Source organism: Cervus elaphus, chromosome 18, assembly GCF_910594005.1.
Source record: "Cervus elaphus chromosome 18, mCerEla1.1, whole genome shotgun sequence".
In the NCBI taxonomy this organism is placed as follows: domain Eukaryota; kingdom Metazoa; phylum Chordata; class Mammalia; order Artiodactyla; family Cervidae; genus Cervus; species Cervus elaphus.
In genome coordinates, this window is record NC_057832.1 from 84,285,503 (window position 1) to 84,300,827 (window position 15,325).

The following is a 15,325-nucleotide window of genomic DNA, read 5'->3' on the forward strand; positions in this document are numbered from 1 at the left end:
CAAGCCTGGTGTTAGGGGAGCGCGGGCGCTGGGTCAGAGTCTCCAGGCCCCTTTCCGGGCAGCCCTGCAGGTGCCCACCTTGCAGCCACCAAACCCGGGTCAGACGGAGAGCTGCCCCCAGAGCTGACCTGCCCGCCCTGGCGCCCGCTCCGTTTCAGAGCCGCTGTGGCTGGTTTCACCACGGGACAGACTCGGTGTTTGGAGCCCAGCTGCCCTCGGGCGCACGGCCTGCCTGTCGCATGTTTGTGTCTGCCTCGTTCCTCCCCTGGTGCCTGTGTCTGCAGAAAACCAAGACCAGATGTGATTTCTTTTTAAAAACAAGATGACAACGACAACCACACACACAAAATTGACGTCGATGAAACGGAAAAAAAAAAAAACTAAACAAGGGAAAAAGCTGTAAAAATCACTGGCATTTGTGGGGCTTCGAACCTTCCGGCCGCACCCCACCCAAGCTCCACATGTCTGTCCGCTCCTGGCCTCCTCCAGGGACTGGCCGGGGGAGTGAACTTGTCCACCAGGGCCTGCCGCCCGAGGAACAGTTTGCTAGGTGGTGCCCACCCCCCAAGAAGTCTGCATCCTCCCTGCCGTGCATGGCTCCTGGTCAGGAGAGTCAGGTGTTGTCGGGGGAGGACTGGGGGGGTGGCAAGGGGGCCCGAGCACGGCTGTCTTCCCTCCCACTTCCCTTCCCTCCTCTCTTCCCTGAGAAGGTGTGGATGTGGGCTCCCAGTGTTCCCGGCATGGGTGATCAGTGCAGCAGCTGGGCCAGCCTCTCTGGGAGGATGCTGAGCCATCCAAGGAGGCCCAGGGATCCAGCTTGGGCCTGGTCGGGGCCAGGGAGGCACACCTTAGTTTCAGATCTCACACCTGGCAGGAGACATGGGTGAGGACAGTGCTGGCAGCAGCCCGCTGAGGAAGGGACCCCCTGGGCTGGCCTCTCTTCTGCTCGGGTACCTCTCGTCTTTGCTCACCTTCTCCCCCGTCCCCATGTGGGTGTGGGGCAGAAAGGAGAGAAGGGTCAGAGGTGGGCGGGTGTTTCTGGCTTCCAGGTAGAGGCAGGGCCAGGCAAGTGTTTGCTGAAGAGGCTGCACTTTTAAGAGTTTGTGCCAGAGCAGCAGGGAGCAGAGGGCTGCACTGGGCTGCGAGCGACAGGGACCCAGGGGTGGGGAGGCGGGTCCCCCTGTGTGCCGGTGGGCACTATGGTGAGCCTCTGGGACAGGCCGCTTGGTCAGGTGGTGGCAGAGAGAGCCGAAAGCGTTTGGCCAGGCATGGGGGTGGGTATGATCTGGCCTCCTGGGCTATACTCGGGAGGTGGTCAGGGGCCGTGATCCCAGAGGTGCAGAACGCACCCCCCCACCCCAGTATCTACCCCTTCAACTCATGTTGTTTTCAACAAGGATTTTCTTTATCTTCTCCCCATACAAGCCAAGGGAGGGGCCCAGAGTGGGGAACAGGACACAGGATGCTGGTCTCCAAGGGGGACTGTCCATGGACAGACACTCAGAGTGGACGCTCACCTGCCTGTCTGCGGCTGTGCTCAGGACAGCCGTCCCCACCCATGGACACAGGGTAAACATCTGCAGGGCTCCCTGGGCCTCGGGCAGCGGCAGGGCTCGCTATGGACAGTGTGCGGCCCAGCCGCCCTCACCTCCTGGGGCCTCCTCCCCTCCTCTCCCCGCTCACCCGTTCTCTCCAGGGAGCTGCCTGTCTGGGATAATTTGGGGATTTTTTTTTTTTTCTGGGGTAGAGTTCTTTTGCATGACCCCTCATGAGCAAGCCACACCCGCTCTTCTAGCTAGATGTCCGTGGTGTGGCGGCATCGGCCGGCCTGCCCTGCAGAGGGTCGGCTGCACACGGTGCTGGCCGGCCTTTCCTCTTCTCTCTTTTTGCTGAGTTTCATTGTCTTTTCTTTCTGAGCCTTGTAAGTGTACAAAATTATTATTTTGTTCTGTCTCGGGAAACTGCAAATAAATGGAAAACAGGACAAACTGCTTCAAGTGTATCTGGGTGCTCTCTGCCAGGATCTAGCTGACCCCTTACCTCTAGGCAGGTCCCTCCCCTGCTGTGTGGGCCCTGGGCTGGCCAGGCTGCAGAAGCCCTGGACCAGATGTTCCCAAGCCCATCTCGGGTAGTTGGCACGCCCAGGTGGGGCCCCTCTGTGAGGCCACAGGTCAAACTCTGCCAGCTGCTCCCACCCTTCTCCCTGCTTCCCCCGAGGCCTCTGTTAGCTCCAGACAGGAACCAAAAATGACACCTTGAGTCCTAGGACCCCCCAACCTCTGGTCACTCTAGTGGTCTCTGAAGATGAGATCAGGAGGGCAGATCTATATGGGAAGAGCTCCAGGCCCCAGCCCTGCTGCCCTGTCCGTTCTCCACGGACAGGATGGAGATCCACCTATAGGTAGGAGGGATAGGAGAGATCCACCTCTCTGGTCTTTGTGTGTGTTGCTTGAGACACGTGGTGCCTGCAGCTACCAGGGGTGCTTCTGTGGGCCTGCACGCTGGGCTGTGTAGACAGCACACAGGTTGGCACAGACGTGAGGCACCGATGCCAGGAGCAGGAGTGGTGGCTGCTGGGATGCAAAGATGACACAGCAGGTGATGACAACCACGGCCCGGAGAGGCTCTGTGAGGAGACCCGAACAGCAGAAGCCCAGAGCTGAGACCTGGGAGACGGAGGGATGCCAGGCACAGAGGCTCCCAGGTGGCCCCAGACTGAGGGGATTGAGGGCCCAGGTGGGCAGAGCCAGGCGCTCCCCACCAGCCTTCCCTCTGCAGCTCACCCCCGACATGGAGGGAGGGACGCGGCACCCAGTCACCCACTGCACTCCCACACCACAGGGAAACAAAGCCTCTGGGCCTTCCTTGGGAACACTCTCGGCTGGCACCGGCTGAGCGAGCGCTGGCCACGTGCCTGCCTGACCACATGGCCATCCAACCTGCCTGATCGCCAGACCACATAGCCACATGGCCGCCTGACTTCACAGCTTTCTGACCACGTGGCCACAGGGCCACACAGCTGCACGGACACACGGATGGCAGGCCGCCTGCTTCTCTGAACATCCTTCCCTCATGGCTGCACGTGTTTAGGCCGTGCCGGGCGAGGGCTGTTGGGACCTGCCCGTGCTCCGCTGGCCCCTCGAAGGCCTCACGCACTCCTCCCTCCTGCACAGTGCCCGGCAGTCCTGCTGACACCCCAGAGACACCCTCGTGTGGTGATGGGCAGCCTCCCCTCTACGCCTGGTCCCCAGGTGCCACTGCCTGTCTGTACCTCACGCCTTAAGCTTTCTCAGGACAGAAGTACGGGCTTCCAAACAATCTGATACACCCAACATACCCACCCAACGGGTCCAAGCGACTTCTGATGAGGCAGGGCCGCCTCAGGCCCTCTCAGTCCTGTCCACAAGGACACAGCAGGCCTCCTGGTCCAGCCTTGGCACCTGGTTGCAGACACCTTCAGATGGGCCAGGAGGCTACCTTGCTGGCCCTGTGGGTGGTACCTGGCAGGGCTCTCAGGCGTGCAGGCTGACATGAGGGCTGCCCGGGGAGCACCAGGGCAGATCGGAGAGCTTGGCGCAGAGAATCTAGGACAGAGCCAGTGAGCGGAGTCATCACCACCCCCGCAGTATCTAGGGCTCGGCTCACCTATCCGCTGTAATCCGAGGAGGCTCTCCGGGCCAGGCCTCCCTCTGGGTACCAGCCGTGGCCCCACCCCACCCCCGCTGGGGATCCTGCAGGAATCCTGAGGTGGACCAGCACTCTGAAGCCATCCCCTGGCCCACCCCCAGCAGGCATGGCAGGATAGGCAGAGGGAAGTCAGTGAGGGGCCTTTCATTTGTCATTTAAAAGAGCACCTGCTTTGGGCAAAGCTCCCTGGGCACATGCCCTGGTGGGTCCTCTGAGCAGGAAAAGCTGGAAATGCCCAGGCTGCTCCCTATTCCAGGGGTCTCCAGGTCAGTCCCAGGCCAGCAATGAAATAGGTGAGAAGCACTCACAGTCTAACAACCAACTGCCAAGGACATTCCCTAAACTAGGACCCGAGTTGCCAGCCTGCAAGGATTCGTGGGGCACAGGACGCTCCACACCGCAGCAGACACCCTGATCTGCAGTTTCTGGGTGTGTGGTCCCGCCTCTGTGGCTGTGAGGAAGCCTCCCAGGTGGTTTCTAGGGTGCAGCGAGGACCAGGTCACAGGATTCAGAGCAGGACTTCTCTCTACTCTGGGGCTCCCTCCCCGACTTCTTGCTAGAAAGGTCTAGGGGGTGGGGAGAGGGGAATGGGAGCATTAAAGTAGAGGCTGCCTCCCCCCAGGATGTGGCGAACCCCGCACTCGGCGGGGGCACAGCACGAGGGGCAGGGCTCCCGTGGGAAGGGGTCCCTGTGGCTCAAAGCAGTGTGCGCTTAGCCGCTTCAGTCGTGTCCGACTCTTGTGATTATGGACTGTAACCCACCAGGTTCCTGTCCGTGGGATTCTCCAGGCAACAGTACTGGAGTGGGCTGCCATTTCCTACTCCAAGGGGATTTTCCTGACTCAGGGATCAAACCCATGTCTCTTACGTCCCCTGGATTGGCAGGTGGATTCTTTCCCACTAGTGCCACCTGGGAAGCCCAAAACAAAGCACAGGACTATTCTGGAATTTCAAAAGACAACTTTATCCAGACAGGAACCTTCCAAACAGAACACAAAGAAAAGTTAGGCAGCAGTTATTAAAATACACTTTGCCAAATGATTTAACATTAGAAGACAAGAGGAGCTGGGGGAAGGGTGGATGCAGAGGTCTCGGCCAGCCCTACCCACCCTTGCCACCCTCTTCCCAATCTTGACCACCCCCCACCCCCCAACCCCAGTACCCTCCGAAGTGGGAGGAGTCAGACAACTCTCAATCATCCCTCAGGGGTGGTCATGGCACCTCAGAGACCAGTGAGCAGGCCAGGTCTGCACCTTTCAAGGGTAAACATGGCAGAACTCACGCTGGGTAAGCTACTTTTAGGCCAAGTTCTCTGGCGGCACAGTGCCCAGAGAAAACGAGCAGCTGGCAGGTCTTAGGGTGGGTCCTCGGAGGCCACGCAGATCCCACTTCTGGCCCATGCCAGGGCATTCAGGGCCACAGGCACTTCCTGTCGGGGCAGTGGACCTCCTCGACAGGGCAAGAACAGAGGGCTCAGGGAAGCACAGCTGAGGATGAGACCACACTGGTTGATGCCACTCCAAGACGGGCATCCAAGGAGACTGAGTCTCAAGGGTGTACCTTGAGCCTGTGTCCTCAGGAAGCGCAGCAGGGCACTAGGAGGCGGTTTACAACATGGCAGTGTGGCCCGAGGGACCAGCAAGGCCAAGAAGAGCCTGGGACCTCCTGGGCTACTGCCTGGGTTGCCCCCTGCACCTGTTCTTAGGGCTGGGCCTCGGAGCCATAGGCCTCGTGCTGCTGGGGGCGGGGGTGGGGTAGTGGTGCTCAGCAGTGCGTCTGCCGGGGGTTGGGCTGGAATGTGGACAGCTCAGCCCACAAGTGGAAGCTGGGACCCCCAGGCTGGCCGGCATCTTCTCTTGGTGCCTGTAATGGCGGCCACAGTGAAGGTCACTTGCTAAGATGTAAGTCCCAGGTGATTGTCAGAACAGTCCTTCTTGTCACCAGAGAGGCAAGTGACAACCATTCACGAGACCGCAGCACACATGCTCTGATCCAGATGCTCAAAGTCAAATGGCAAGTCGGGGCAAGCGCCTCCTCCCCAACTTCTAGGGCTCTTGACGGAACTTGCTTGCTGGACGGGTATCACAGAAAGTCAAAGTCAACCTCAGCAGGAATGCAAACCAGGTCTCAGAATTTGTGAAGTCCAGTAGCTGTCTCCTCCCAACATGGAAGCACTGGCCTGAGCCCCCCACCCCGCCCCCACGCCCACTGCAGCCCCACAGTGGCTGTCCCTCCCCAGTCCTGGAGTCAGGGCACCCTGCTCCCTGTAGTGTTAATAGTTAGTATACAGACAAAACCCAAACACGTGAAGATCCACAAAGAGCTGGCTCTTAACCCCCCATGGGCCTTGCACAAGTTGGGGGCCCACATCCTTCCCAGGGGATTAGAAACAAGCCCTGCAGCATCCACGGAGTCACTGAGCTTTATGGTTCCATTTGGCCCCCAAATACACATTTAGGGGCCTCAGTATCTTTTCAAAAATAACTAGACATGTGAATTTGAACGTTCCCCACCCCTAGGTCCCCATCCACCCTTCGGTTTCTCCCAGGAGCTCCAAAGTCGAAGTTGAATCTGTCCCACTTGGGTTGTTGCGAGGTGGCTCTGCTTCCTGGGGGGCCGCGGCTCCGGTGTGAATGATGATGACGTTCCAGCGCAGGGGCCTCTGCTGGTGGCCATCACATGATTGCACAGCATGAGTTTTGTTTCCGGGCCTTGAGAGGGACAAAACAGAGCTGAAGAGGTGGACCTCAGCACACATAGAGCTGGGAGTTCTGAGGGGACCAGCTGGCTTTACTAGGAGCTCTGGAACCACCAAGGAGAGAGAAGTGGAGGGAAGCCATCCAGGAGTAGTTCACACTCCCAAGATTGTTCTGTCCACCTTCCATTAATGCTATCGATAAGGAAGGAAACTTCCTATTGTTTAGCCGAGTATAAAGAACAAGAATGTCTCTTCCTTCGCTCCAGCCTTGACTCCCCATAAAGTTATCTGACCCCATGGGGGTGTTTCTTACTAAGGATATCTTCAGAGAGCAGAGAGGTACCCACTTGGTTCATGGGGCCCCTGTTACCTTCTCCTTCACCTCCTCTTCAGATACCTCCTAACCCCACAGGCATCTCCCTCCAAGGCACACCATGACAGCAAATGTGTGTGGGTTGACCAAGTAAATGCAGCACCCCTACTGTCCAAACGGTGAAATAGTTCAGTCCAAGTTAACAAATTAGAAGTGTCGGAACCTCTTTGGGAAGGTGGCATACCTCAGACAGCAGGGGTGAGGAGGACCCATCCTCACCTTGGGGAGGTTGTGGGGGGGGGGGGGGGGAGGCGGGTAAGCAGCCCAGAGGCAGGGAGAGCCAAGTGAAGGTGTGCCCAGGAGTGGCCAGGCCACACTCACCGTTTTATAGAAGGCTTTAGACTGTATTCCCAGCACTTCGGATTTGGATACCAGGTCATCGAGCTTCTCACCTCGTTCCAATAAAGACTCCATGGTGTTGTGCTGGACAAGGGGAAAGACACAAAAGAATGCCTTGCTCTGTTCACAAGGTGAGCAGACGCAAGTCCCTCATGAAGCTCAGTCACAGCAAACTGCTTCCTTTGGGCTCCTCCCCCACATGAGCATCAACACACAGTGACCCAGACCTGTGGAGGACACAGAGCCTAGTGACCTTCCTGGAGGATCTAGAAGGTTCTAACCGGACATAAAGCACTGCCCCCAAATCCTCCAAAGCAGAGGCTTAGATAGCCACACTCCAGGAGAGGTCCCCTGCGCCCGTATTAACACACACATATTCCTACTGCACAGCCATGTCATGCTTCCCCCAGGGGAATTGTGTCTGAATCTCACGACTATCAGCTCTGTGAGAGCCCCTCTGTACTTAGTGCAGACAGACCCTTTCCAAACACATGAGGGAGGGAGGTCCTCACAAGAGTCCCTAGCCCCGCCACCAGGGCCATCAGGAAGTAGCTGACTTGCTCCCACCCCAGATAGCCACTGCTTCAACTGCAAGGCCCTCAGAGGCAATTGGCATGACCCTAGGTTTGGACATATGAAATGGCACAGAATGAGAAATGAGCAAAAACATTCTTTATCTCTACACACGGCTGAGCAACTCAGATTTCCACCATAAAAAGTTAACTGGATCAAGACATGAATGGGATGGATAAAAGGCAGTGTGACCAGTAATCCAGATTTTACCACTGCAGCCAGAATGGGCTGGGTGACCTGGACCCATCTGCTCTGTGGAGAGACAAGGAAAGACAGTGCGTGTGTGTCCCCTGCCTCTGTGTGCTTGCTCACAGACTGAGGCTCTGAAGCAGCAGAAGGCAGAGACAGGGCTTGGTTAGCAAACATGGAGAAACGTTACAGAAGACAGAGAGGTGCCTGAAGACGGTCATCTCTTAACTTTCATTCCAAAGCCAAGGTAGCCCAGAGTTTAAAAACAAAGGCAGAAAACAGCAACTGCAAACTAGATTTCAGGTAAAATGCAGGGTTCCCGCTCTTCTGAATCAGGCCTGTTTCTGACAACTCGGGACCTGTATTTAGTCAGACAGCCTCAGTCTGCACCGAAACCCACACTCTGAAAAGAAGGAACCTGCTGGGCTGTGGGTCAGGCTAAGGCAGGCACCATGGAGGTAGAACCACAGAGTGGCTGTCTGAGTGAGTCTGCTTTCAAGGCCTCTGATGCACAGGGCCAGGAGGGCCACCACCACTTTCAGAAGCGCTCTGACTATAATTAAAACAAGTGTCAGCTGCGTGGGCTTGACTGCTGGCAAATCTTTTTGCCTCTCAGTTTCTGAACTTGGTCTCCTAATTTACTTACTTACCAGGATGATCTTGGTCTCATCCAGTTCAGCCTGCACTTTAGTCATGGGGTCAGCTTCTCGGGGGTTCTAGGGAAGAAGCAAAAATAAAAACGTCAGGACTGGAGTGGCTGCCTGGAAACTGGGCTCAAAACCAAGCAAGCTGGATATACTTTCGGAAGTTAAAAACCACAGGATGCTTAAACACATGCTGGAAAAGTGAAATCCTGCCTAGGAGCTCAGGTTCCAGGTCCTATTGCGGGTTCCTGCGGTCTTCAGGAGGACATCAACCTCCATATCACCCAGAGTCACAACCATCAGGCCCGTTGGCTTTTCTGTTTCACAGCCTTGGCACCTTACCTGGTATCTACTGAGGTGACTGTCCAGGCCTGTGTACTGGATGGTATCAGGGGATCCAGTTGGCCAGTCTTTCCTGTCGACCTGCTTGGAGAATTCGTCTAGTACCTGCAAGACAGAGGAGCTCAACAACAGCCCCATCTCTGTGCTCATCCAAAAGAGGCTCTCAGGACCCCAGGACCCACAGAGGAAGGCAGAGGAGGATGGCTAATGGCAAGGGAGAAAATCTAGGTCCAAGTTTCTTCTTCTTCAGTATTCTTGGAATTAAAATCCAAGTATGCCCAGCCTGATAGGAACCTCATCTGGGAATGATAAATTATTAGAAATTCAAATTACAGATTTCCACTTTTCTCAGGTTGTGAATTTCCAGGAAAGAGGATACTGAACCTTTAATTTTTCAAAACAATTCTTCAAAAAGGTAATTAGGTCATTTGAATTTAAGCAGTCACCAGACTTCATGCGCTTATACGCATGTGTGTTTTAGGGGATGTGGGGCCAGGGTGTTTGAGGAGTTTATCATCCGCACCACAAAGAAACACATTGAAGAATGAGGAGGCACCAGTCCCATACTAGGGAAAGAAGCAGCTGTAACTGCAGGAAGGGCCAGCAGGGGGACTCCTTGAGCAGAAGCGCAGCAGGTGGGGAGGAGCCTGGTGTGTGCAGGTGTGGTCTGAAAGAGCAGAGGAAGGGAAGAAGGGAGGTGGGTCATGGGGCAGAACATGCAGCCTAGTGTGGCTCAGAAGGAACTGAAAGTCACAACTTTCAGGGCAGAAGCAGGAGCAGAGCTGGCAACAGGAGTGAGTGGGGGCCAAAGCACAGCCAGAGCTGACCCGAGGGACCCACTGGGAAGGAGAGATGCTGGGACTCTGTGGCTGACAAGAAGAGCCAAGGTGGCCCCAGGGACACTAGTAGGATGAGAAGCAGAAATCAGTGGGGGACGAGGGTAGGGTGGGATGAGACAGTCAGGAATGAGAAGGCTCCCAGACTGTCTCTTGGTTTAGAGTGAGGAGGCTGAAAGCAGGCTGATTTTGGACATACTATTTCATCCCTTACATCACTCCTGGTCCCAGTCCACACCTGTCTGCCCAAGTACAGTCCAGCCAAGCTGCAAACTCACCTTCTCTAGCAAGGTAAAAGCCACCCGGGATGGGTATTCACTGTCAGCAATGACCACTCCCGCAAGACTGTCATTTCTCACGTAGACATGGCACAGATATTCTAAGGAGACAAGAGGATGACAAGAGGGCTTTAGACTTTCTCACCCCCCAAAGCCGCTGGACTGATAGATACAGTGCTGGGCTTCTGTCTTCTGGGTCAGCAAAGCGGCTCTGAGCCAGGTTTACGGTGAGGCCCTGCACATAGGGCAGCATGTGCAGGGGCTCTGCTGGCAGTGTGGCCCAACACCTGCTTCAGGGTGAGTGAAAGTCCCAAGGCCCAGCGTGCAAAGCCAGGGTCGAAGGATCACCAGTGGCGCAGAAATATCCCAGGAAACGGCCCCAGGGGCTCGTCCGAGTCCCACCCTGAGCTCGAGGTCAGGCTCCACTATGTCTTGGAAGCTGCAGCCCTCAGAGGTGCTCTGCTCTGCTCCCAAGCTGATGGAACTCTGGACAAGCTAAGTGGCTTCCATTTTCATATATACACAAGAAACTTGGTAAAAGATTTCCTGGCTTGAGCCTGTCAGGGCACCAGGTTTCCTCACTACAGCAACCTAGCCTGCTCCAGTCTGTGGTGAGCCTTGATGGGGATGGGGCAGGAGAGGGAGGAAGAGATAAAACCCATCCAGAAAAAAATAAGCCACTGCTGGCTGGGGTCTCAGTACGACTGTGCTGAAGTCATCCAATTATCAAAAGGTACAGCCTGTACAGGGCTTCTGCAAAACAGTCACAATCCTTGAAATGATATTTTGTCATTTGGAAAGGATTCAGAGGTGACATAGCTAACCAAATACTCCTAAAACAAATGCCTAAAAATTCTTATAGGAAACCTGAATCATAAAGAAGAAAAAAAACTAAGGTCATGAGGAAAAATAAGGGGTCTCCAGGCTCCTGGGCAAAAGCACTAAGCAGCACAGAATAGTTTTTCCTCAACAGGGCTGGGTAGAGGTCCTTTTCTGAGACGTTTACAACTCCAAAGGCAAAAGAGGACAAAGCAGGAAGGCTGCTTACTGCTCCAAGAGAGGCAGACCCTAATTGTAAGCGAGTCTAAGCTTTTGGGGGTGATTTAAGGAAGCAACCAACATACCAACACTGGGCATAGAATTTTGCATAACAGGAAGTGTAGGAGGGAAGAGAGAAGCCAGTAGAGGATCGTGGTTCTGGGAACCCTCTCCATCACAAGGCAGCCCCTCCACGGATAGAGCTCTAGGCCATCTGAGGTGGGGCAGCCAGGCCAGCACATGCTTATAAGGTGGTAGGTCTTCTTACCTTGTTCTTTCACAGAAGCTCGGCTGCCTTTTCCTGAGCGCTCCACAATCAGCTGACTTGTGAAGGTCATGAACTCCTGAACGCTAAGAAACACAACACATATTACCTGTTCCTGTCACCTTGTCCCCAACACAATGCAAAGTGACCCCTGAGCTTATAGACTAAGGAGACATTGCTTCCTGGTTTCATTCCTTCTCTTCCAACCTTAGGAAGAACTAATAAACACTCTGTCGATGATCATGAATACAGATAATTACACATCATCACAACCATTCAAACCACATCTGCTTGCTACTGAGCAGACCCAAACAACCCACTTCCAGACTTCTGGGGAATCTTCTACAGGTTATAATTAATTCAACATTTTGGTCAGAGTATGATTTGGGACACAGCAGAGAAGCAGAGGCCAGCTCCTGTTCTCAAGGCTCCACTAACTCCCAAAAGTGGGAAGAAATAAAAACTGTGATGGAGATACCTAAGTGGCAAAAACTGTTCAGCGGATGCAGTCAGTTATGGCAGCTGCCACACGCTGGACCCTGCAATGCGACAGTGAATGCTGGCTCTAGCCTCAGGTCAGGTGGGGCTAATCCATGGTACAGGCCTGGGACACTCTGGATGGAATTGAGGGCAAGGGCTCAGCCAAGACAAGGAAACAGAAAATGGTTTGTACCAAGGCTGAGGGAGAGGAGGAGGTTCACGGGCCCAAGAAAAAGATGTGGCCAGAATGGAAGAGTCATAGGTGAAAACAGTCCAGCTGGAGGAACCAGAGTTAACAAGAAGCCTCTGACTGGGAATGTCATATAAAGGGCTGTCAGTGCAGGGTCCTGACTTGTGGAATCCACAGTTGGTTCCAGCAGATTCATACACTCCTGAGATCCCATCAAGAGCCACACAGCAGAGTGAGGACTCACAATGTCTGGAGTGGACTCCCCTGGCTGGGATCCCAGCTCCATCACTTACGAGATGTGTGACCTCTGGTAAGGGACTTACTGTACCGCGCTTTGTTTATAAATCGAGACGTGCTGTGACGACTAAATGAGCACTTAGCACGATGTCTGGCGCATAGTATTACTTGTTATTAATATCCTGAGAGAGTGAATAGGACCAGAAAAATCCCTTAGAGGAAAGTCTGAAAATAAGGAAGTCCTTGCAATAAAACTAAAAAGAGACAGAGCTTAGAGAAGAACTATAATTAGACAAAGGAAGAACTGCATTCATTGTGACATTCTGCATACAAGAGCCAGAAAAGCTGGAAAATGTTTTAAAGCTCTGAGGTTCGCATTCTGATAATCATGAGGTGGGGAGGACAGAAGAGAGGAGGACTTATGAGAAAAACAATGGGCTCAACTGGACTATATGTTGTTTTAAGAGACACTTGTAGAGATTTCCCTACAGTACTGCAATCATCTGAAACTGGTCTGGATACCGAAAACCAGTGAGATGAAAGTCCGAAAGTGAAATCTCTGAGGATCCTCAGTAAATGTCAGTAGGGGAAAGAGAGAAAGGAAAAGAATCAAGAGTTAACCAAGTTAACACCCAAAGTTCCATCACAGAAAAGCAGCAACACAGAACAGAGACTAGAGGTCACCATAGAGAATGCTAAGGATCAAGAAGGACCCAAAAAGAAGCAGAAAGTTTCAACAAAATAGCAAGTGGAATTGTTTGAGATCCTGCCATCAAGCCACTCTCATCAAGAACAAAACAGCCCACTGAAGTAATGAAGATAGAACCCAGATGCCACCAGACCTGGAGATTGGGTGTCCACAGACACAGACTTTGTAGGACCTTTCTCCTTTTGTGCCTCAGTCACCGCCACCCCTCCCACAAACAGGCTGTTAAGTGTCTGTGGTATTTCTAACACACACTTGATTGCATTAAAGTGCCTCGCAAATGTTCAAAGGTTTTTAAGCCCTAAAACCTCCATGCTTCCTTCCACATCTTCACTGTAGAACGCTTTCGTACCACTAGAGCCCAACCGTAAAGAGCATACAATTTGGGTTGGAGTCCTGGCTGGTTTGGTATCCATCTCCTGGGGCCTCAGTGACTTCCTCCATAATATGACAGAGTGTACCAGGAACTCTCACACCGAACTGTTGGAAAGCCCAGCCAGATAACACAAACGTGGCGCTTAAGGTGTGGCACGTGAGCTTCCTGGGTCAGAACCACTGAGTGGGATTTGCTGGTTTAAGATACAGATTGCTGGAACTCAACTGGGCGTGAACCTAGAGGAATCTGCCCTTTCTCAAAGCCCCCCGGTCATTTCTATAAAGAAAATTTGAAAACCCCTGATTGCGGACTACATTCCAGAACGGGCTACGGCTTTTCACGATTGAAAGGAGGATGATTTCTCAAGAGGCACAATCCGCAGGCCGAGGAAAAGGCCACCGGCTCCAATGCGGGAGGCCAAGCCCCGGGCCTCGATTCCCGGGCGGTCTCCAACCCGGACCCCGGGCCTCCCCGTCCGGGCGCCGCCCTCCTGGGCCCGCTCACCTGGATCTCTGAAAAAAGCTGAAGGAGGACACATCGTATGCGGCCTTGAGCAGCACCGTCTTGGACTCGCCTTTATACAGGACGCTTAGGCTGTACAGCTTCATGGCGCCGGGCCCTTGGGCTGGCCACCCGCCTGGCCGCGGCACCGGTTCGCAGGGAGCAGCGCAGCGCCGCCCCTCGAGGCCGCCGCCGGCTGCTGACGGGTCGGCCACCGGCTTCCTTCTCCTGGCTCGGGGTTCACTTCCGGTTCCGGTCAGGGGCTGCCACCCGAGGCCTAACGGAGTCTTTTCGTGCCCCGGATGCAGAAAGAAGCAGCCGGAAACACGAACGAGGGGGTGGTGCGGGGTCCTGCGCGTGCGCGTGAGGCGCTGTCGGAATTCTAGTAGGCTACCCCGCTGTCTCACTGCGAGTCCTTACTGTTCTCCTGCTGGCCTATCTCTCCGAGGCCTTCTCCCTCCTTCCCTGGCCGTCCTGAGTCCTCCCAGCGCCCCCCGGCTTCTTCCCGGTCCTTCTGAGTACTGTAGGAACACCTGTGTCCCGGAGGCTGTCCTTCCTCTGAGCAGTGAGACCCAGAGCCCCACCCACACGCCAGTACTTTGTAAACCCTACACCAGGGACTTTAATTTATGCGCGAACTGCCTTCTAGGAAAGTCTTTTGTAAATCAGATCTCCTTTTCGAGTGAAGGGTAGGGACCTTTTCGAGGCTCCTGCTGGGAGGTGAAGGCTTGCCTCTTATTTTCAGTTAATTGAACCCTCTCTTGCCCTTCCCACAGCTCCAAACTGAGGGAGCACTTGGCATACCATGACTTGGAAAACCTCATTGTGCTTGAAATGTTGAAATAATGCTTTTTCAGTGGATGGGGGTGAATAAGGCTCAGTTCTCTGAGGGTAGTACGTCTTTTATCTTGTTTGTTAAATGGTATGTTATCAGAAAGCATCTTGCAGGACAGACACAGCTAAAAGGACCTTGATATTTGGAAATTGGCGGGAAAGTTACACAACCGTCGTGCTAGAAGCAGCCAGATCTGAAATGATGGGAAACAGATGGTATGTTTGAAAAACCAATAGCATCACTCAAAACATGACTCTCAATCAGAGTACCTCAGTCTTGTCACTGGTGATATTTTGGATTGGATAATTCTTTGTTGTTGGGGGCGGTCCATGCATCGTAGGCAGCATTTCAGGTCTTTACCCCAACTAGATGCAAGTGGTACCCCAATGGCCATTAGGCAACCAAAAACGTCTCTGGACATTGCCAAATGCACTATTCTGCTGGCTGAAGGAAGTTCCCACCACCTGCCTTTTCATTCAGCACCCTTCTCATCGACCCTGGGTATTTTCAAGTGCAGGGGTGTGCGGAAGGGCTTTTTCCCATCCCCGATATTTTGGTACCAAACCTCAGGAACAGAGAGGCCAATGCCAGGCCAGTGTCTCAAAAAGATACGACGCTGAATTGTGTGTAACCCATCCTGACTGCACTGACACAATTGCCCTGTAGGGGGCGGGTGAAAGCCATTTCCGAAGAAAATTGAGTCCGTTTTTTTGTTTTTCGGTGTTTTTTTTTTTTTTT

The 15,325-nt window shown here is 53.9% G+C and overlaps 2 protein-coding genes across 12 annotated transcripts in view; one reads left to right on the plus strand and one right to left on the minus strand.

Annotated features, from left to right (window-relative positions):
* Positions 1-1,992, plus strand: part of CAMK2B (calcium/calmodulin dependent protein kinase II beta) — a 92,677-nt gene extending 90,685 nt beyond the window's left edge. For all 10 annotated transcript variants that reach the window (XM_043872683.1, XM_043872685.1, XM_043872680.1 and 7 more), the window contains one exon: positions 159-1,992. The gene's annotated coding sequence lies outside the window, so the exon portion shown is untranslated. The remainder of the gene's footprint in view (positions 1-158) is intronic.
* A 2,640-nt stretch (positions 1,993-4,632) lies between these two features.
* YKT6 (YKT6 v-SNARE homolog) lies at positions 4,633-14,008 on the minus strand. Of its 2 annotated transcripts, none has more exons than XM_043872366.1 (7): positions 13,756-14,008; positions 11,266-11,348; positions 9,960-10,060; positions 8,846-8,950; positions 8,510-8,575; positions 7,080-7,181; positions 4,633-6,398 (listed from the first exon to the last, which is right to left on the minus strand). In XM_043872366.1, the coding sequence occupies exons 1-7, from the start codon at positions 13,857-13,859 to the stop codon at positions 6,363-6,365; spliced, it is 597 nt and encodes a 198-aa protein (XP_043728301.1). In that variant the 5' UTR covers positions 13,860-14,008; the 3' UTR covers positions 4,633-6,362. The 2 variants fall into 2 exon arrangements, with proteins under 2 accessions (XP_043728301.1, XP_043728302.1); XM_043872367.1 differs by having other exon boundaries at positions 11,266-11,341; positions 13,756-13,992.
* Positions 14,009-15,325: the final 1,317 nt, after the last annotated feature.

What these genes read in the sequence shown, in the direction of transcription:
- YKT6 (XM_043872366.1), bottom strand. Translation starts at nt 13,859, where the DNA reads ATGAAGCTGTACAGCCTAAGCGTCCTGTATAAAGGCGAGTCCAAGACG. An exon ending in ATGAGACCAAGATCATCCTG is followed by an intron (nt 7,182 to 8,509) that starts GTAAGTAAGTAA and finishes CCCCTTGTCCAG; the next exon opens with CACAACACCATGGAGTCTTT. An exon ending in CTAAAGCCTTCTATAAAACG is followed by an intron (nt 6,399 to 7,079) that starts GTGAGTGTGGCC and finishes GTCCCTCTCAAG; the next exon opens with GCCCGGAAACAAAACTCATG.